General features: G+C 48.8%; 7 protein-coding genes across 7 annotated transcripts; 3 read left to right on the top strand and 4 right to left on the bottom strand.

The window, feature by feature from the left end:
- Positions 1–7: 7 nt before the first annotated feature.
- Positions 8–1,620, top strand: N7525_002423 (uncharacterized protein; the record flags this gene model as incomplete). The annotated part of the gene is made up of 7 exons (XM_061212310.1): positions 8–15; positions 72–179; positions 245–341; positions 391–652; positions 716–908; positions 963–1,509; positions 1,561–1,620. The coding sequence occupies 7 exons, from the start codon at positions 8–10 to the stop codon at positions 1,618–1,620; spliced, it is 1,275 nt and encodes a 424-aa protein (XP_061071536.1).
- A 206-nt stretch (positions 1,621–1,826) lies between these two features.
- N7525_002422 (uncharacterized protein) lies at positions 1,827–2,524 on the bottom strand (the record flags this gene model as incomplete). Its single annotated transcript, XM_061212309.1, has 3 exons — positions 1,827–2,061; positions 2,115–2,333; positions 2,409–2,524. 3 exons carry the CDS (start codon positions 2,522–2,524, stop codon positions 1,827–1,829), a joined length of 570 nt encoding a protein of 189 aa, XP_061071535.1.
- Positions 2,525–3,102: 578 nt separating this feature from the next.
- Positions 3,103–4,302, top strand: N7525_002421 (putative proline racemase; the record flags this gene model as incomplete). The annotated part of the gene is made up of 1 exon (XM_002556885.1): positions 3,103–4,302. The coding sequence occupies one exon, from the start codon at positions 3,103–3,105 to the stop codon at positions 4,300–4,302; it is 1,200 nt and encodes a 399-aa protein (XP_002556931.1).
- A 1,665-nt stretch (positions 4,303–5,967) lies between these two features.
- Positions 5,968–7,386, bottom strand: fpaI (putative methionine aminopeptidase, type I; the record flags this gene model as incomplete). Its single annotated transcript, XM_002556887.2, has 5 exons — positions 5,968–6,095; positions 6,175–6,721; positions 6,789–7,102; positions 7,160–7,193; positions 7,252–7,386. 5 exons carry the CDS (start codon positions 7,384–7,386, stop codon positions 5,968–5,970), a joined length of 1,158 nt encoding a protein of 385 aa, XP_002556933.2.
- A 345-nt stretch (positions 7,387–7,731) lies between these two features.
- On the bottom strand, positions 7,732–9,045 carry N7525_002419 (C-3 sterol dehydrogenase/C-4 decarboxylase; the record flags this gene model as incomplete). Its single annotated transcript, XM_002556888.1, has 2 exons — positions 7,732–8,394; positions 8,470–9,045. The coding sequence occupies 2 exons, from the start codon at positions 9,043–9,045 to the stop codon at positions 7,732–7,734; spliced, it is 1,239 nt and encodes a 412-aa protein (XP_002556934.1).
- A 791-nt stretch (positions 9,046–9,836) lies between these two features.
- Positions 9,837–10,583, top strand: N7525_002418 (uncharacterized protein; the record flags this gene model as incomplete). The annotated part of the gene is made up of 1 exon (XM_061212308.1): positions 9,837–10,583. One exon carries the CDS (start codon positions 9,837–9,839, stop codon positions 10,581–10,583), a length of 747 nt encoding a protein of 248 aa, XP_061071534.1.
- A 563-nt stretch (positions 10,584–11,146) lies between these two features.
- On the bottom strand, positions 11,147–12,925 carry N7525_002417 (ubiquitin-conjugating enzyme E2; the record flags this gene model as incomplete). Its single annotated transcript, XM_061212307.1, has 8 exons — positions 11,147–12,025; positions 12,084–12,252; positions 12,310–12,321; positions 12,381–12,477; positions 12,531–12,552; positions 12,633–12,727; positions 12,794–12,827; positions 12,893–12,925. The coding sequence occupies 8 exons, from the start codon at positions 12,923–12,925 to the stop codon at positions 11,147–11,149; spliced, it is 1,341 nt and encodes a 446-aa protein (XP_061071533.1).
- Between the last annotated feature and the right edge of the window lie 1,429 nt (positions 12,926–14,354).

Below are 14,354 nucleotides of genomic sequence, written 5' to 3'. Positions count from 1 at the left end.
TTCGCCAATGCCTATGTGAGCACCTCTATTTCCTTCATGATGCGGGTTTGGGATGACAACACTGCACGTAGGCCGTGGCTAGCTAATAAAGTATTTACATTGCAGGTTGCCGGGCTTCGGGAGGCTCTCAATATGAGTGGTCATGACTACAACACCGTTCTCTCCGTAACTATTGCGGGGTATGTTAATTGTGAATCCTGATGATTCAGGTTCAATTACTGACTGTTATCTTTTGTCTTTGTAGAATGGCTGTTGGGCAGCTGCCCCATGGGATTATTATTCAACGAGTGCCGCCTCGCATTTGGTTCCCCTTGATGGTTGTCATTTGGGCTGGCTTGACAGTAAGCTCGATGATCACCCTTCGGTAGCCTTCCTAACAACATACTACAGATGGCCAGTGCAGCAGTGAAGACTGTAACGCAGCTATGCGTGATCCGATTTTTCTTGGGAGTGACCGAGGGCAGCACCTACCCAGGGACAATGTACATCATTGGAGCATGGTATAAATCTGACGAGATTGCGAAGCGCACTGCACTCTTCACGGCATCTGGTCAGGTGGGTACAATGTTTGCCGGCGTCATGATGGCTGCCATTCATAAAGGCATGGTTGGCATGGCCAACCTCGGAGGCTGGCAATGGGTTTTCCTCATCGGTAGGGTCTATCTATTTCCCCCCTTTAGATTTGGGAATAGGCTGCTGACCAAGGGCCACACAGATGGCATCATTACTCTGCCGATTGCGATCTTTGGCTTCCTCTACTTTCCCGACATCCCCGAAACCACCCAGGCAAAATATCTCACTGCAGATGAGAAGCGGCTTGCCATCACAAGACTTCCTCGTATCAAAAAGGACGGCCATAACATTATGCCGTTGTCGCTGTTTAAGCGCGTCTTTTTAACCCCAACCTTGTAGGTGATGCCTTTTCTTTTTCGAAATCAATCCACGCTGACCTTTTAATCAAGTTGGATATTGTTTTTCTGGTCACCCGTCTGTGCCACCCTTGAGGCGTTTCCCTTGCAGAATAACTTCCTGCTCTGGCTGAAGCATTACCAGACCCATTTCACGCAGACCAACATCAATACCTATCCTCTCGGGATTCAAGCTGTAGGCATCGTGGCTAATATGGTCGCAGCTTGGCATATGGACGTCACTGGCAAGCGAGTCCCAATGGCGATCTTGGCCTGCCTTCTACAAATCGTCGTTGGTAGCATGCTTGTCGTACCGAGCTTGTCTTTCACGGGTACCTTCTTTGCTTTTTATCTCGCTGGCACCGCATATATGGTCAACCCACTCATTTTTGGCTGGGCAAATGTCATCTTGCAGCGGAGCGGGGATGATGCCGTGCGCAGTGTGACCCTTTTCGCAATGAACATTGGCTCCATGGTGCTGTGGACCTTTTGGGGTATTATATTTTACTCGGCCACTGACACTCCGTATTGGAAAAAGGGCTCCATAGCACTAATTGTCTGTTCTGTCGTTATGTTCGGCTATATTTGGCTCGTCTATAAGGTATGAGACGTCTGGTTCTCACGGTGTACTCCGCTGACAGAATTTTCTTAGCTCGACAAAAACTCGGCCAAGAAACACGTTGACCACGAACTTGAAGACAATGTATCATGATCCTTAGACAGCTACACCGCCACCTTCCTAATTTGCCAAACGAGATCCAATCGGGCAGATGTCCAATTTCGGTAGTCCGAACATGGATCGAATGATCCGTGTACGGCTCATGGCCACGATCCTTCAAACTGTGGCCTTCTCAACAGCATGAATATTATGGAATACCATAGTTCACTGGCTCGATTGTCTCCAAGGTTAGCTACAGTTTATCCAGTGGCCGCCCTGTTTGCAATATCAAGCAAACCCCTCTTGATCGCAAGATCCATGTTACCAATTCCATCGCATTTGAAGATTATATTTCCTGTAGATGGCATTCCAAGACCTTTGCCTGAAGCGAGAAACACGCCGATTTCTGCCAATTGGTCGGGCTTCACGTTTGCAGTGATTGGCTCCCCGGGCTCTTGTAGGCATGCGTCTTTGGAGTCAACAAAGATCTGCCCACTGGAAGCAGTGTTTCAGTTTCCTGTATATGGGGCTTGTAAGAGCCGATAGACCTAGGCTTAGGCGAGGAAGCCAGGTCTCGGGGTGCAAAAAGTGGTTCAATGGATGGTGTGCAGCAGAAGACCACATCTGCCCAGATGAGGCTTAGCTGAACCATAGTATCAAAGTCGGGGGTCACCTCTCTGGAAACAAGCCGGAAGTTGACGTGGGGGTAGCGGGTGGGTAGAGAAGCACTTGTATCTTTCTCTGACTGGTACAAGCGAGACTGGCCTCTATTGAAGACCGTGATGTTTTGGACCTCGCTTGGTGCCAGAAGGAGTGCGAGGCGGACATCCCACTCAACTTACTGACCAGGTCCGAAACAAACGATGTTCTTCTTGGGGATGTGTGTCACCAGAAGGAGGGTCGTAATGCTTAATGCCGTCTGGAATGCGGTGACTTCGGCAGCGTTTAACATTCCCATGACCTGGCGGTGGGCTCCATAACCAAAATGACACCCGTAGCTGATCCACCGTGAGGCAGAGTAACGATCCTAACTCCCGTATTTGTGGCGTCCGATGAAGGCATCACTAAAGTCGTATCATTGTGTTTTGTCACAATACTGCTCCGGTGTGGTTGACGTAGGCAACTTGGGGTCGTCTGATAGTTGCTCTTTGGAATAAAGGCTCAAAGTCTGCCCGAGAGAGTTCAAAATTCGGCGAACTTGTTCCGATGAAAGGCTGAGGAGGATATTGGACATAGTATGGTCGGTGGGGATGAGCGTTGTCACTTCAAGCGGGCGTCGAAAACCAGATTTGAAGATGCGACAGAGCACAATGAGAGGTATTATGAAGTTTAGTTCGCATATCCGTTATTACATTGTATATCGCAGGTTATTGCCTCCGAGGTCGGCCCCGTTGGCCCAAGTGGGATGTTCGGATGGCTGGTCGGCGGAGGCATCCGAACGTGGGACCTCGCTCTCGATGTCGAAGTGATCGAACATACCGTTCATCCAACCTACGCAGCTCGTGGAAATTTATATTTCCGCATCACACAAACGCCATGGATGTCGCTCGCCAACTCGAACAGACCCCTTCCGGGGAGGTCATCAAGTGCATTGACATGCACACCACTGGAGAGCCCACCCGCATCATCTATTCTGGATTCCCCACGCTGAACGGCACTCTCTTGGAGCAACGAGACCAAGCCAAGAGCCAATATGATCACATTCGCAAACGAATCATGTTGGAACCACGCGGCCACTACGACATGTACGGTGCGATTATTATTCCAGAGACGGAGCTTGTCCAATCAGGCGAGGCGCACATCGGCACCTTGTTTACGCATAATGGTGGATTCTCGACAATGTGTGGCCATGCAACGATCGCCCTCGGGCGTTTCCTAGTTGACACCCACGACTTGACTGTCTTCCCGCAGCGAAATGAATTGAAGCCTAATTTGACCGCGCTCGAGGTCAAAGTCAATATCCACGCGCCCTGTGGCCTGGTTCGGGTTGTGGTTCCTACCTCCGCCGACGGCCAGAAATCAGATTCCTCCCGCCCGGTCCGGTTTCTGTCTACCCCCGCATACTGCGCAGCGAAAGACTTAGAAGTCTCAATCCCGCGAGAGATCGCATGGCCAGAACTCGGTGATAAAACCTCGCTTCGGCTCGATGTCTCGTATGGCGGTGCGTTCTATGCACTTGTGGATATTCGTCAGCTTGGTTTTCGGACTGGGCTGCATAACTTCAGCCTCGAAGCTGTTACTTTCGCTGTGAAGAGGTTGAAGAGGCACCTGGTCACTCTGCCACACGTCATTGAGGCATTGCAGCACCCAGAGGACCAGAGATTGTCTTTCCTTTACTCGGTCATGGTCGTCGACCATGAAATTGGTTCCAAGCCTGATGGCGTCGAGGGAGCAGAGACCGGTCTTTGCTTCTTCGCAGAGGACCAAATCGATCGATCGCCGACCGGGTCATGCGTGGCTGCTCGTATGGCCCTAGCGCATGCCAAGGGAGCCAGGAAGTGTGGTCAGGCATGGGCATACAACTCACTTGTCTCGAACCATTTCAACACCGGTGCCTTTGTTGCAAACATCGTCGACGAGGATGTGAAGATAGAGGGTCCCAATACCCAGACGGCCAGGAGCGGTGTCGTTGTTCTGGTCGAGGGAAACGCATACTACACTGGAACGATGGCTTTCGTTGTGGAACAAGGTGATCGTACGAGTGAGAGTGGTTTTGTCTTGGGCGCTTGTACATAAATCAGAACATAGTGGAAGCACCACTCGTACTAAATCCACGAGTCACGCCCAACCCCAAAATCGATGTCCCAGTCACTGCAGCTCAAAACATCCAGGTGCTGAGCCAAACTCAGTATCTGCGTATGGTTTACACTAATATCCTCCGAAGGCTCCAGCCCATTCACCCGTCGACTGGGATGGTGAAAAGGCGTGTATAGTACTGGAAGGATACGGTGTCAAATCAGGTCTTCCTGGGCACCCGGTTTCTCTACCGATGACGGCTTCTTTCATTTTCTGTAGGAGGGTCAGCTTCTATTCCCGCAAGCGGGCCATTGCGTTCCCCTTTGCAGCCATATCACTTAACACACGGGTGACATTTGTCACATAATGTTGCATATCCTCCACCAACGATGGGTCTATAGAATGTGCTATAACGACAATGAATGCCATAGTGCAAAAGGAAATAGTGGTTCTGAGAATGATTAGTCAATTCTTTTCCAATCCATGAAGATTAAGCCAGTCTTACCTGAATGGGGTTGTTCATGTAACACTGAAAGTGCACGCAATATAGATTTTGCAGACTGCAAAGGGACTTCAAGAAGCGGTCTCAGTTGAAGTGGTGTCGGGTCGTCTCTTTGCTCGCCTGGAATACGATGACCGTCGAGCCTGCGAAGGAGGAAGTCTATAAAGAACGGACGTGTCGCTAAGATGCTGCACTTTGGATTTCATTACTTGGTGCTGTCGATATACCATGGGCTGGATATTTCTCACATGATGGTATGTCAGATACAGGTAGCAATTCATTGTCGAAACTGCAACAAAAAAGGCACAGCTTCACCCTGGGATGTGAGCTGCTATATCTCCTGCCGAGACTTGCGGATCTCTAAGAACAGATTGAACTGTTGCAATGGATGTGCGCTTTCTAGTGTCTTTGGTAGTGCATATGGCGAAACGGAGTCAGTATCGTTTGTAAAAGCAGCAATTTAATAGTTCCCTGTCGCTAGGCGGGGCACGGGGCATTAGGATAACTTACAATCCGGTATATGGCCCACAATCCTGGCCAGTTTTATATGCATGCTCATATACTGGACATTCTCCGATTCGTCATATGCGGTCGGAAGGGCGCATGTCATTTGTGAATCCTGTATGGAGGTTGGAAATCCAATCACAGCAGCTAAATGGCGGTCTAAGGTATAGGCCGACCACCAAATATCTCGACATACTGGGTGTTACTCTTTTGTTCGGCTCAATGCCTGACCTTCTATGGTGAGGGATGAATCTCCATTTGTGATTGTCAAATGTTTATTTAGATTAAATAGGGTGTTACTTACATAGGTAGCATCGAACCCCGTTCTGACTAGAGAAAAAGAGAGGACGGTGCTGAAAATTGAAATTTAATATTATGTACGTAGTAAGAGGATAGAAGGTAGAAGACACATCATTGTACTTTGTTATAGAGTAACGATAACATGTAGCGATATATTTCATGGGACATTTACTATGGATGAAAGATGACGGATATGGGAGTGCATATGTAGATTGCCATCCATTTCTGCTTGTAAGGAAAGGTGAACATCGGAGACAACGCGAAAGACTAGATGGGGCACTGGTGAGTGCTGATATACCGGGCTTGGGGTTTTGCAACTCGGCAGTTCTTTTATGTCCGGGTTCCACTCACTTATAGCATTATCCATTTACTTTTCCATTCGCATCTCCGTTTACGACTTCCGGGATAGGGATTGGCCCTCCTGGAGAGTTCTCCAGTCTCGCCGTCAAAACCTCGACACCTGTTTCTGTAACAAGCATAGTATGTTCTATCGGTTTTTGGGTTAGTATGTTAAGCGATCCACAGGTCTTGAGCCAACAATAGGTCTTTGAAGGGTCTATACGCACCGAACTGTGCTGTCCGTTTCCCGTCCACTGTAACGTTTGTCCAATCATCTGGCCAATACACCTCTCGGTTGCCGCCTAAAGCCAGGATAGGCTCAATCGTAAACGTCATACCAGGCTTACATGTTCCCACGGCCTTGTTCTTCGCGTAGTGGGGGATCCAAGGAGGAGGGTGAAATTCCGAGTTGATACCGTGGCCACCCCAAGTCTTGATGACGACAAGGCCTCTAGAGGCTGCGTGCTTCTCAATAATCTTACCAAACTCTCGAATTGGGACACCTGGTTTGATTATCTCGATAGCCATGTCCAAAGCCTCCCGCGTTGTTTCAATAAGTCTGATCGAGTCCGGATCCGCTTTAGCCTTGTCACCGACATAGTAAGTTTCATTCACATCGGCATGATATCCACCATGGTACAGAGAGATATCAAGGTTAAGAATGTCCCCATCAAGAAGGACACGTTGGTCTGGGATTCCATGACATACAACCTCATTCGGAGATGTACACAACGACTTGGGAAAGTGGTTGTAGTTCAGTGGAGAAGGATATGACTATCTCAAGGATTAGCGAATAACTTGGCGGTAATTAACACACGTGCGAAATTTCAACCCGACTCACTTCTCGCTCAACGCAAGCATTGTGGCAGATCTCATCCAGATAATCTGTGGTCACGCCAGGATTTATAGCCGCAGCAGTGATGTCGAGTACTTCACGAGCCAGCCTGCACACCTTGCGCATGGCTTCCTGGCCCTTTGCATCCAAGAGGTCCCATTTTGACCTGCTCAAGCGCATCTCACGCTTTGGGATGCCAGTCACGGCCCAGTCGGGATGGTTGATTGTTTTGGGGACAGGTCGTCGCAGGGAGAGTGGATATACAGCTCTGACAGAACCGGTGTATGGGTATGCTGGAAAGGGGTCATAAACTTGGCTAGCTATATCGCAATTAGAGAATGAATCATTAGGGCATTCCACCTAGATGATGTGACTACCATTTTGTGTCTTGTGCACCATCTTGTGTGTGGTCTGGATATGATCAATGTTAGATTTCCAGTTAGAAGAATTTCGGTAGATTGTAACCCACCCAATTCCTCTTGAAGCAGTCTTGGTCGCAGAAGTAGCTACCTTTGACACCCAACTTCAAACATGTCGGGCATTGCAACGTCCCAGCTTCATTGTCGCAATCAGTCCCAGAACACTGTTTCCCAGAATCAGACATTCTCAATATAATTTGAAATATGAGCTCCGGTGAGATGTAGGGGAAATACAAGGATCGATTGTTAGAAATGAAATTTTGCGAAATGTCTTTGTCGGGTTGCAGCACTAGTACGTACATACAAGCCCCGATCCACATCCACGTGACCGTTTAACCACATTTTGGACAGAACCATGGCAAGTGTCCAGGCTCACCCACGGGTGGACCAACCTTGGAACTTCAGAATGGCCCACTTTCGCATTAGATAACGAAGTCACGTGTATTCAAATGTTGTGTAAGATGTAATATATCTACTTAGGTATTAATACAGCATCCGGATACCTTCTTCAATCATGATCTAGTTTCAAATTACAATGTCTTCTTTCCTGCGTCCGCTTGCTTTTGGGCAACGATGTATCCAACAGCACGGGCAATTCCTTCATCCAAGGGCACAACCGGCAAGTAAGCCAGGCGGCGCTTGGCCTTCTCGGTCGAGTAGTAGCGAGTCATGCATGAGTATCGCACTGTCCGGGCAGTGAGACGCGGAGTCTTGCCAAACAATCCCATGACAGTCTCAGCAATACCACCAACGGTCTCGAGGAGACCCTCAGGCAGAGCCCAGACTTGTTCCGGCTCAACGACACGGTTGATCAGAGCCCACATAGCACGAGTAACATCCCAGAAATAGACCGGGGAATCATTGGTGATATTGAAAGCCTCGCCGTCCACGCGCTCGTAGTCAAGGGGCCCGCCCTTGCCAGCCGCAACCAGGTCATAGCTCGCGAGAAGCCTGTGCGCAGCAAGCAGGTGGCCATAAGCCACATTGCCGACGTAGGTGAAATCGAACAGGTTGTCGTTCTCACCGAGCTGCATCCGTAGCACTCTGTCGGAGGCCTGGGATCCGTGCTCCAAGATCTTGTGTGTGACTGTTGTATCCTTCTCTCCGTGGATCCCGGCCGGGCGGATAGCGGCTGTCAACATCTCGTTGGGGGACTTCTTGTTGTACTTCAGGACGAGTTCCTCGGCATCGGCCTGGATAGACGCAAGGGGTCTGGTTAGTGATTGGTCCCGATTAAACTCGGATTAAAAAAGTTCATAGAAACTCACCTTGGTCTCGGAGTAATACTCCTTCTGCGCAGGACCCCGGATGTATGGCCATTCCTCATTGACATTCTTCAGATCACTTTGCGTGTCATGAACCACGGAGCTGGAGCTAGTGTAGACAAACGCCTTGCACTTACCACCCCAATCGCCATGCTCGCCACCAGCGACCTCAAGGAGTGTCCGTGTTCCCTCCACATTAACCTTGTGCAACAAGGGTTTGTTGCCCTCAATCATAGATGGTGACGCAGTGTGAATAACAAGGTCGGGCTTAACGGCACGGAAAACCTCCAACATGGAGTCGACGGAGGTGATGTCGCCATCGTAATATTTGGCGCCGGGAAGACGGTTGTTGGTAGTGCGCAAGTCAACAACAGAGACAGTCGAGTGGTAATCCGGGTACCGCGATCCCAGAGTTGGGTACTCAAAGCGTGCGTCGCCGACGGGCTTCGGCAGGGCGTAGCTGGGGTCGGTCTCGGAGGGGAAATTCAGCAAGTGATCGACAATGTGCCACCCCAAGAAGCCACAGCCTCCAACCACCAGAACATTGCCTAGCTCTAACGTACGCCTTTTTGCCGACATGATGTAATTTTTTCCTGTAGGGAGATGGGGGATGGAAGTTGAGTGAAAAGGGGCCGGGGAAATTGGCGGAGATAATCAGGTGATCCGTGCGGGCTATCTCAAGCTTGGCACTCTTCTACTTCTCTCACTTTCTTCTACTTCATACTATGTTTTACTTGTCTTCTTTGCAATGAGGCTAGGTCTGTGAGGCAATCGAATTGATGAGGGTTCGTCTTTGCTAAGCACTGGGACAATAAAACATTGGCCCAAAGAAGCTACCGGTACAAAAGTCGACAACGATCGATATACAAAGGCTATATAATACTTGAATCCATTCACAAATTAAACATTTTTATGCCTTTTCTGCTGTCCACTCGACAAAGTGAGAAGGGGGACGAAATGTCTGTATAACTAGACATGTAAAAAGACCAGGTACATGAGGACATCTGACCACCAAAAAAGACCACCTGAGAAGGCCAAGAAGGTTATGGCCACATAAGGAGCTAACTATTCTTTTTTATATTCAAAATTTCTCCAAAGTTTCTCCAACAGACCCATCATGCAACGTTGAGAGGCACTGGAAGAGGATGGAATTCCTCCAGATGTTCTCTACATGTGTGATGGCTCTTTCCCGAGGTCACGTCTCAGGTTGACTATGGAAGGAACGTCTCCAGGTCTGACTTCTATAAGCGGGACCTCCGAGTCCTCACTTAACGTTCACCTTCTTCGCTTGCCCCTTTGACTTCAATTCTTCTCTGTTCAAGTTCATCGGAATCATCAACCCTCCAAGATTCAATCACGACTCCTCCAATATGGATGGTCTCTGGAATGGACAATTTATATGGGATGGCACTGCTGGCACTATCAACACCGCCCCTCTCGCTCCGCCAGATGTCCATAAGGTCGATGAAACAGTCCCGACTGAGCCTTGGGATCGACGATTTGCATGGGATCATACCCGTAGCACTACCCATACCGCCTCTCTCGCTCCCCCCAATGTCTATGCGATGGACGAAACAGTTCCTACTGGAAATACTTCCATGTGTCTTGTCCAAAAACGGCTCGATGCTCTAACAGAGCAGCTTGGGAACCACGAGCTCAGACTAGATGACCTCGAAACGGAAACACTGCCTTCGAGAGATGACACTTTCAAAGTCCCAAACAAAAGGTCAAACCACAGCGGCCTTCTGACACAATCACAGAATCGTGTGGCCCAAGGGGCAAACATCTTGGCAGATATAAAGGTAATCGCCGACAGTCGGGATGACCGGAAGAAAATTCGGCGGTGGAAAGGCATTTTCAGAGATCATTATTCTGTGCCTTGGGATGAATGCCAAGTGCAAAATGGGTTGGCAAGGGTTGAAGCTGGCATGCTGGACATTTTCAATATCCGGGCAAATGTGCGCACACTTGCTAAGTGGCGGATGCCCAAGAATCGCCCCCGATGTCGACAAATTCAGAGGATTTGTGATTATTGGATTGACCTCTGGCGCCATGATCCCTTGATTTCTGTTCCGTCTGAGGCCTCACGTCAACTGTGGGCACTATATGATTCCTGATTGCTGTGAACGAGCTTGTCAGTAGGGTCATTCCCACTGTAACTGTGTACTTTAGCTAACCTGACACAGTCAACTCCTTTTATGAGACGGTCCTTGGAGTATCCAAATTCCTCAACCACACCGGACTGTATGAATTTCGCGCGAGACATGGGTACAGTCAAATACGGCCACCTAATTCATTATATTCATTCTCGCTATGGAGCTGGGCCTGAGGCCATGTCGTCTTCCATTATTGTCTCATCCGCATGTTTATATGTACTTAGACATGAACTATATTTTAGTACAAGAGGTTACAAATGTTCTTTTGGTGTATCTATGAATTATGTTTGATATCAATAAAGATTTTTCTGTGTTAAATGGCACTCGACGGCACGCGTCTCACAATCCCTGGTCTCTCTGCCATCTTGAAGGATATCACTCAAGCAAGGTAAGACATAGTGATGGCAGGAAAATGATACAGTTCAAGCGAAGCAAAGTTGATAATGATAGCCGAATACTGTCATGTAGCCTGATTATGCCACATTTCATAGCAAAGATTGCGGGAAGGTGAGCTAGCTCACCCCTCAGGACTCCTCCAGGGATGATCGAAGCTTGCGCCTGTAGAGCCTCCGGTCTAGTTCCGAACCCCAGCACAGAGCGGCCGCCTCTGGGTTCACTGTCATGAGGGGGTTGTACGGGGGGTTGTCATCTTCCAGCGTGTTGATGATACCCTCGATGTGTTGGCCGATCTCTTCGGCATGCGAAGGAAGATACATCAACACACCGAGCTTGGAAACACGAATATGGTAGAGAGGTGACTCGACAAAGACCCGAGGTTGTTCCTCTGGATGTCGTGGACTGATGTAAATCTTAATCTTGATGATGCCACCTTCCAGCTTGGACTCGTTGCGGCCAACGTAAGTGAGTCTCCAGATGAAGGGGTTGCCATCCACCAGTGACAAATCGATCACTTGGGGATAAGCCTTCAATTCCGCCGCAATCTGTTCATGCTGGCCCCTCAATTTAACTGCGATCCCGGCATCCTGATTGACCAGAGCAAGACCCTCGACGGGCCAGCTGTGTGTCTCTTCCATCAATCGGTCTCGAAGGGCCAACAGACGGGCTTGCAGGTCGATGTAGTTCCATTCTCCATCCATGACATTCCCATACCCTTCAAATGGCATTTGAAGGAAGGGCGTTCCTTGTCTGCGTGACTCGTCCGCGATACCTTTCTCGATAGCATTCTGGTAGAACTCAAAGTACCACAGTAACCGTCGCTTGCAAAAGTCGCGAAACTTGCTTTCAGTAAGCAATCCAGGTTCGGGTTCGAGTTCCTCATCACTATCTTCTTCCGCGCTGGATTCCTGACCGACCCTTGGCGCCGTTCGGCGGGGAGGGGACGAATTTTGGAAGCCTTGTTCAAGAGGTGTGATGACTGCTAGTCGTAGATTCTCATGACGGATCTAGTATAAATGTGAGCCAACATTGTCAAGTTTATTCTAGCAAGATTGCGATCTTTACCTTGGATTTGTAGATCTCCATGTTTTCCGTGTCGTTCGCCCTTTCGTTGTCCTCAAACCCTGGTTCCAGGGTATACGGGTTCGATGATAACAGGCTCTGAATCGACAGCATAACGGATTCGAGTCCCTGTGCAGGCGACCATTGCTCACCCCGAGAACCATGCCAAGTTCTGTTGTAAGGTTAGCGAGGCTCCATAAAAGCCATCCATATTGTAGGGCAATCTTACCCCAAGATTGACCTGGACAATGTCAGTATCGGCCTCTGCAGAAACCCAATAGTTCCCGGGGGCGCACTCACAAGCAGACCTTCCCATTGGCATATAGATTAGGACCAAAGCGAGTTCGGCCTTTGTTGGTCGTCCGGATCTTCACTACCGGGGGTTTTGCTGGGTAATCTATGCCGCTGTGATTTAGCAAGTGCCTTTTTCGAAAGAGAAGACCATCTTACCTGACGGGATTTTGATGGAGAACTGACGATTACAATTGGTTAGCCATACCTCGGTACTTCCATAGGCGTGCTCAGGCCAAGCCTTGGATAAGTAGATCGTACCTCGTAAAATCCCAGTTCGTATGGGGTGCCTGGAGGTCCAATAATGAGAGCCTGGATATCACGAATGTTGTTTTCTTCATAACGGACGGTGAAAGCTGTACCGAGGTCAGCATGTGGGTCCCCATAATTAATGAAGGTACCTAGGTAAGGAGATCTCATACCAAGCTGCTCGCTCCGCTCGACCTGTCTCAATTCCTGTAATGTGGAGATTAGTGATCCGGGGTAAATTTGGCCAAATGGACCATTGGAAAAGCACGTACACGAACGAGGCGCAGGGTGCACTGGTCACCCATCTTGCAACGTCTGGGGGTGAACTGGTCATGTGTCCGTGTATTTGTAGAGGGTGAAGAGTACCTGGGTAAGCTTCAGGCTGAGTAAATTTCAGTCCGGGCTCAGACTCAGCGGCTCAAAGAAAACGTCTGTTGAGCACTCAGTCCAACGCTCAGTCCAACGCTCAGTCCACGCTCAGTCCATACAAAGAACCCCTTTGCCACACAATCCTGTTTATTTACGAACTACTTTTTGATGACCATCATTTCTTACTGTAAGCCTACTTTTGAGCTGTACGATCTTCCGATCGCGTCCCCCTCTAAAAATATAACGCACTAGAGCACGATGACGTAAATTAGAACGGAGTTTATCTATCACAGGGCGGTGTAGGAGAAAAGTCTTTTCGGTCATATCAAATTACTGAATTATAACACTTACTTCCCTAGGTAATCCAAGCCTCTAAGATAGCTTTCTCTGTTTTCTACCTCATTCTTTGTAATGGATATCCTTACAATATGGAAACGGAGTCACCTGACTTCATCGGTCCGGTAGCGGGAGTGAATCGCCAAGGAATCATCACATGGCCCCCACGTGAGCATTTGCGGGGTTTTCTCATACATAGTCCAGGATTCTTTCCTGCTTCGGAGAGAGCTAAAAGCTCCACTTTAGTAGTCGACGTCGTGATAGTCTTCTGTTTTGAAGCTTTCTAGTCAATGGGGCCTCTATAGAGCTTGCAAATCTAGCCCTCGGAACTTTTCCGATCTCTGTTATCTCAAAGATATATCGCTTGCAAATTTAACAGGTTTTGCTGCAAGCTGCAGGCTGCAATTCTGATCTTTGATCTTATCTCTGTTTTACCTCTCTTTTATATCCGTACTCAAGAAAAGGTCTCCTTTCTGCGAAGAATCTCGATCTCGAAATCCGCTGCTGCCATAAACTCTCTGGAAAAAGGATGCTTTTTGACATCATACCAGCTCTACGGCTCGGAGGGAAGCTGGGAAGCTGATCTCTGTGCGGCTTCACAGGATTTTGGTTGAATCTCTCGTTAATGCTTACTCCAAATGCATGTACAACAGCTGGTGGATCTTCTTCTACCAATGTGAGGTGAGTTGCATAGCCTGGATCTAGCCTTGGTCTCCGGGATCTGGATGCTGAGATGATAGTTGCAGTGTCAACACCAGGCGATCTTTGTCTGTGTGCACGTACAGGCTCTGTTTGTGTGAACTCTCAGTTTGCTCTCAGTTTGCTCTCACTTCCAGTCTCACTGGCTGGCTGTCTCCTGCGCGGTGTCACCTGCATCTCGATCTGCATAATGAGCATCTGCATGTTCAGATCTCGGGGTATGTGATACTGCAGATGATGAAAACGGGGTCCGTTCTGGTGAAAAAGGCAGATTTGGGATGGTTTATGATGGCGGCGATGACGAAAATCACATGATTCAGTGGTACTTCC

The sequence above is a fragment of the Penicillium rubens genome (genome assembly GCF_028828025.1).
Source record: "Penicillium rubens strain IBT 27055 chromosome Unknown utg000001l_segment0_segment0, whole genome shotgun sequence".
In the NCBI taxonomy this organism is placed as follows: Eukaryota; Fungi; Ascomycota; class Eurotiomycetes; order Eurotiales; family Aspergillaceae; genus Penicillium; species Penicillium rubens.
The sequence above is the reverse complement of the archived record's forward strand: the minus strand, read 5'-3'. Positions and strand labels throughout refer to the sequence as shown.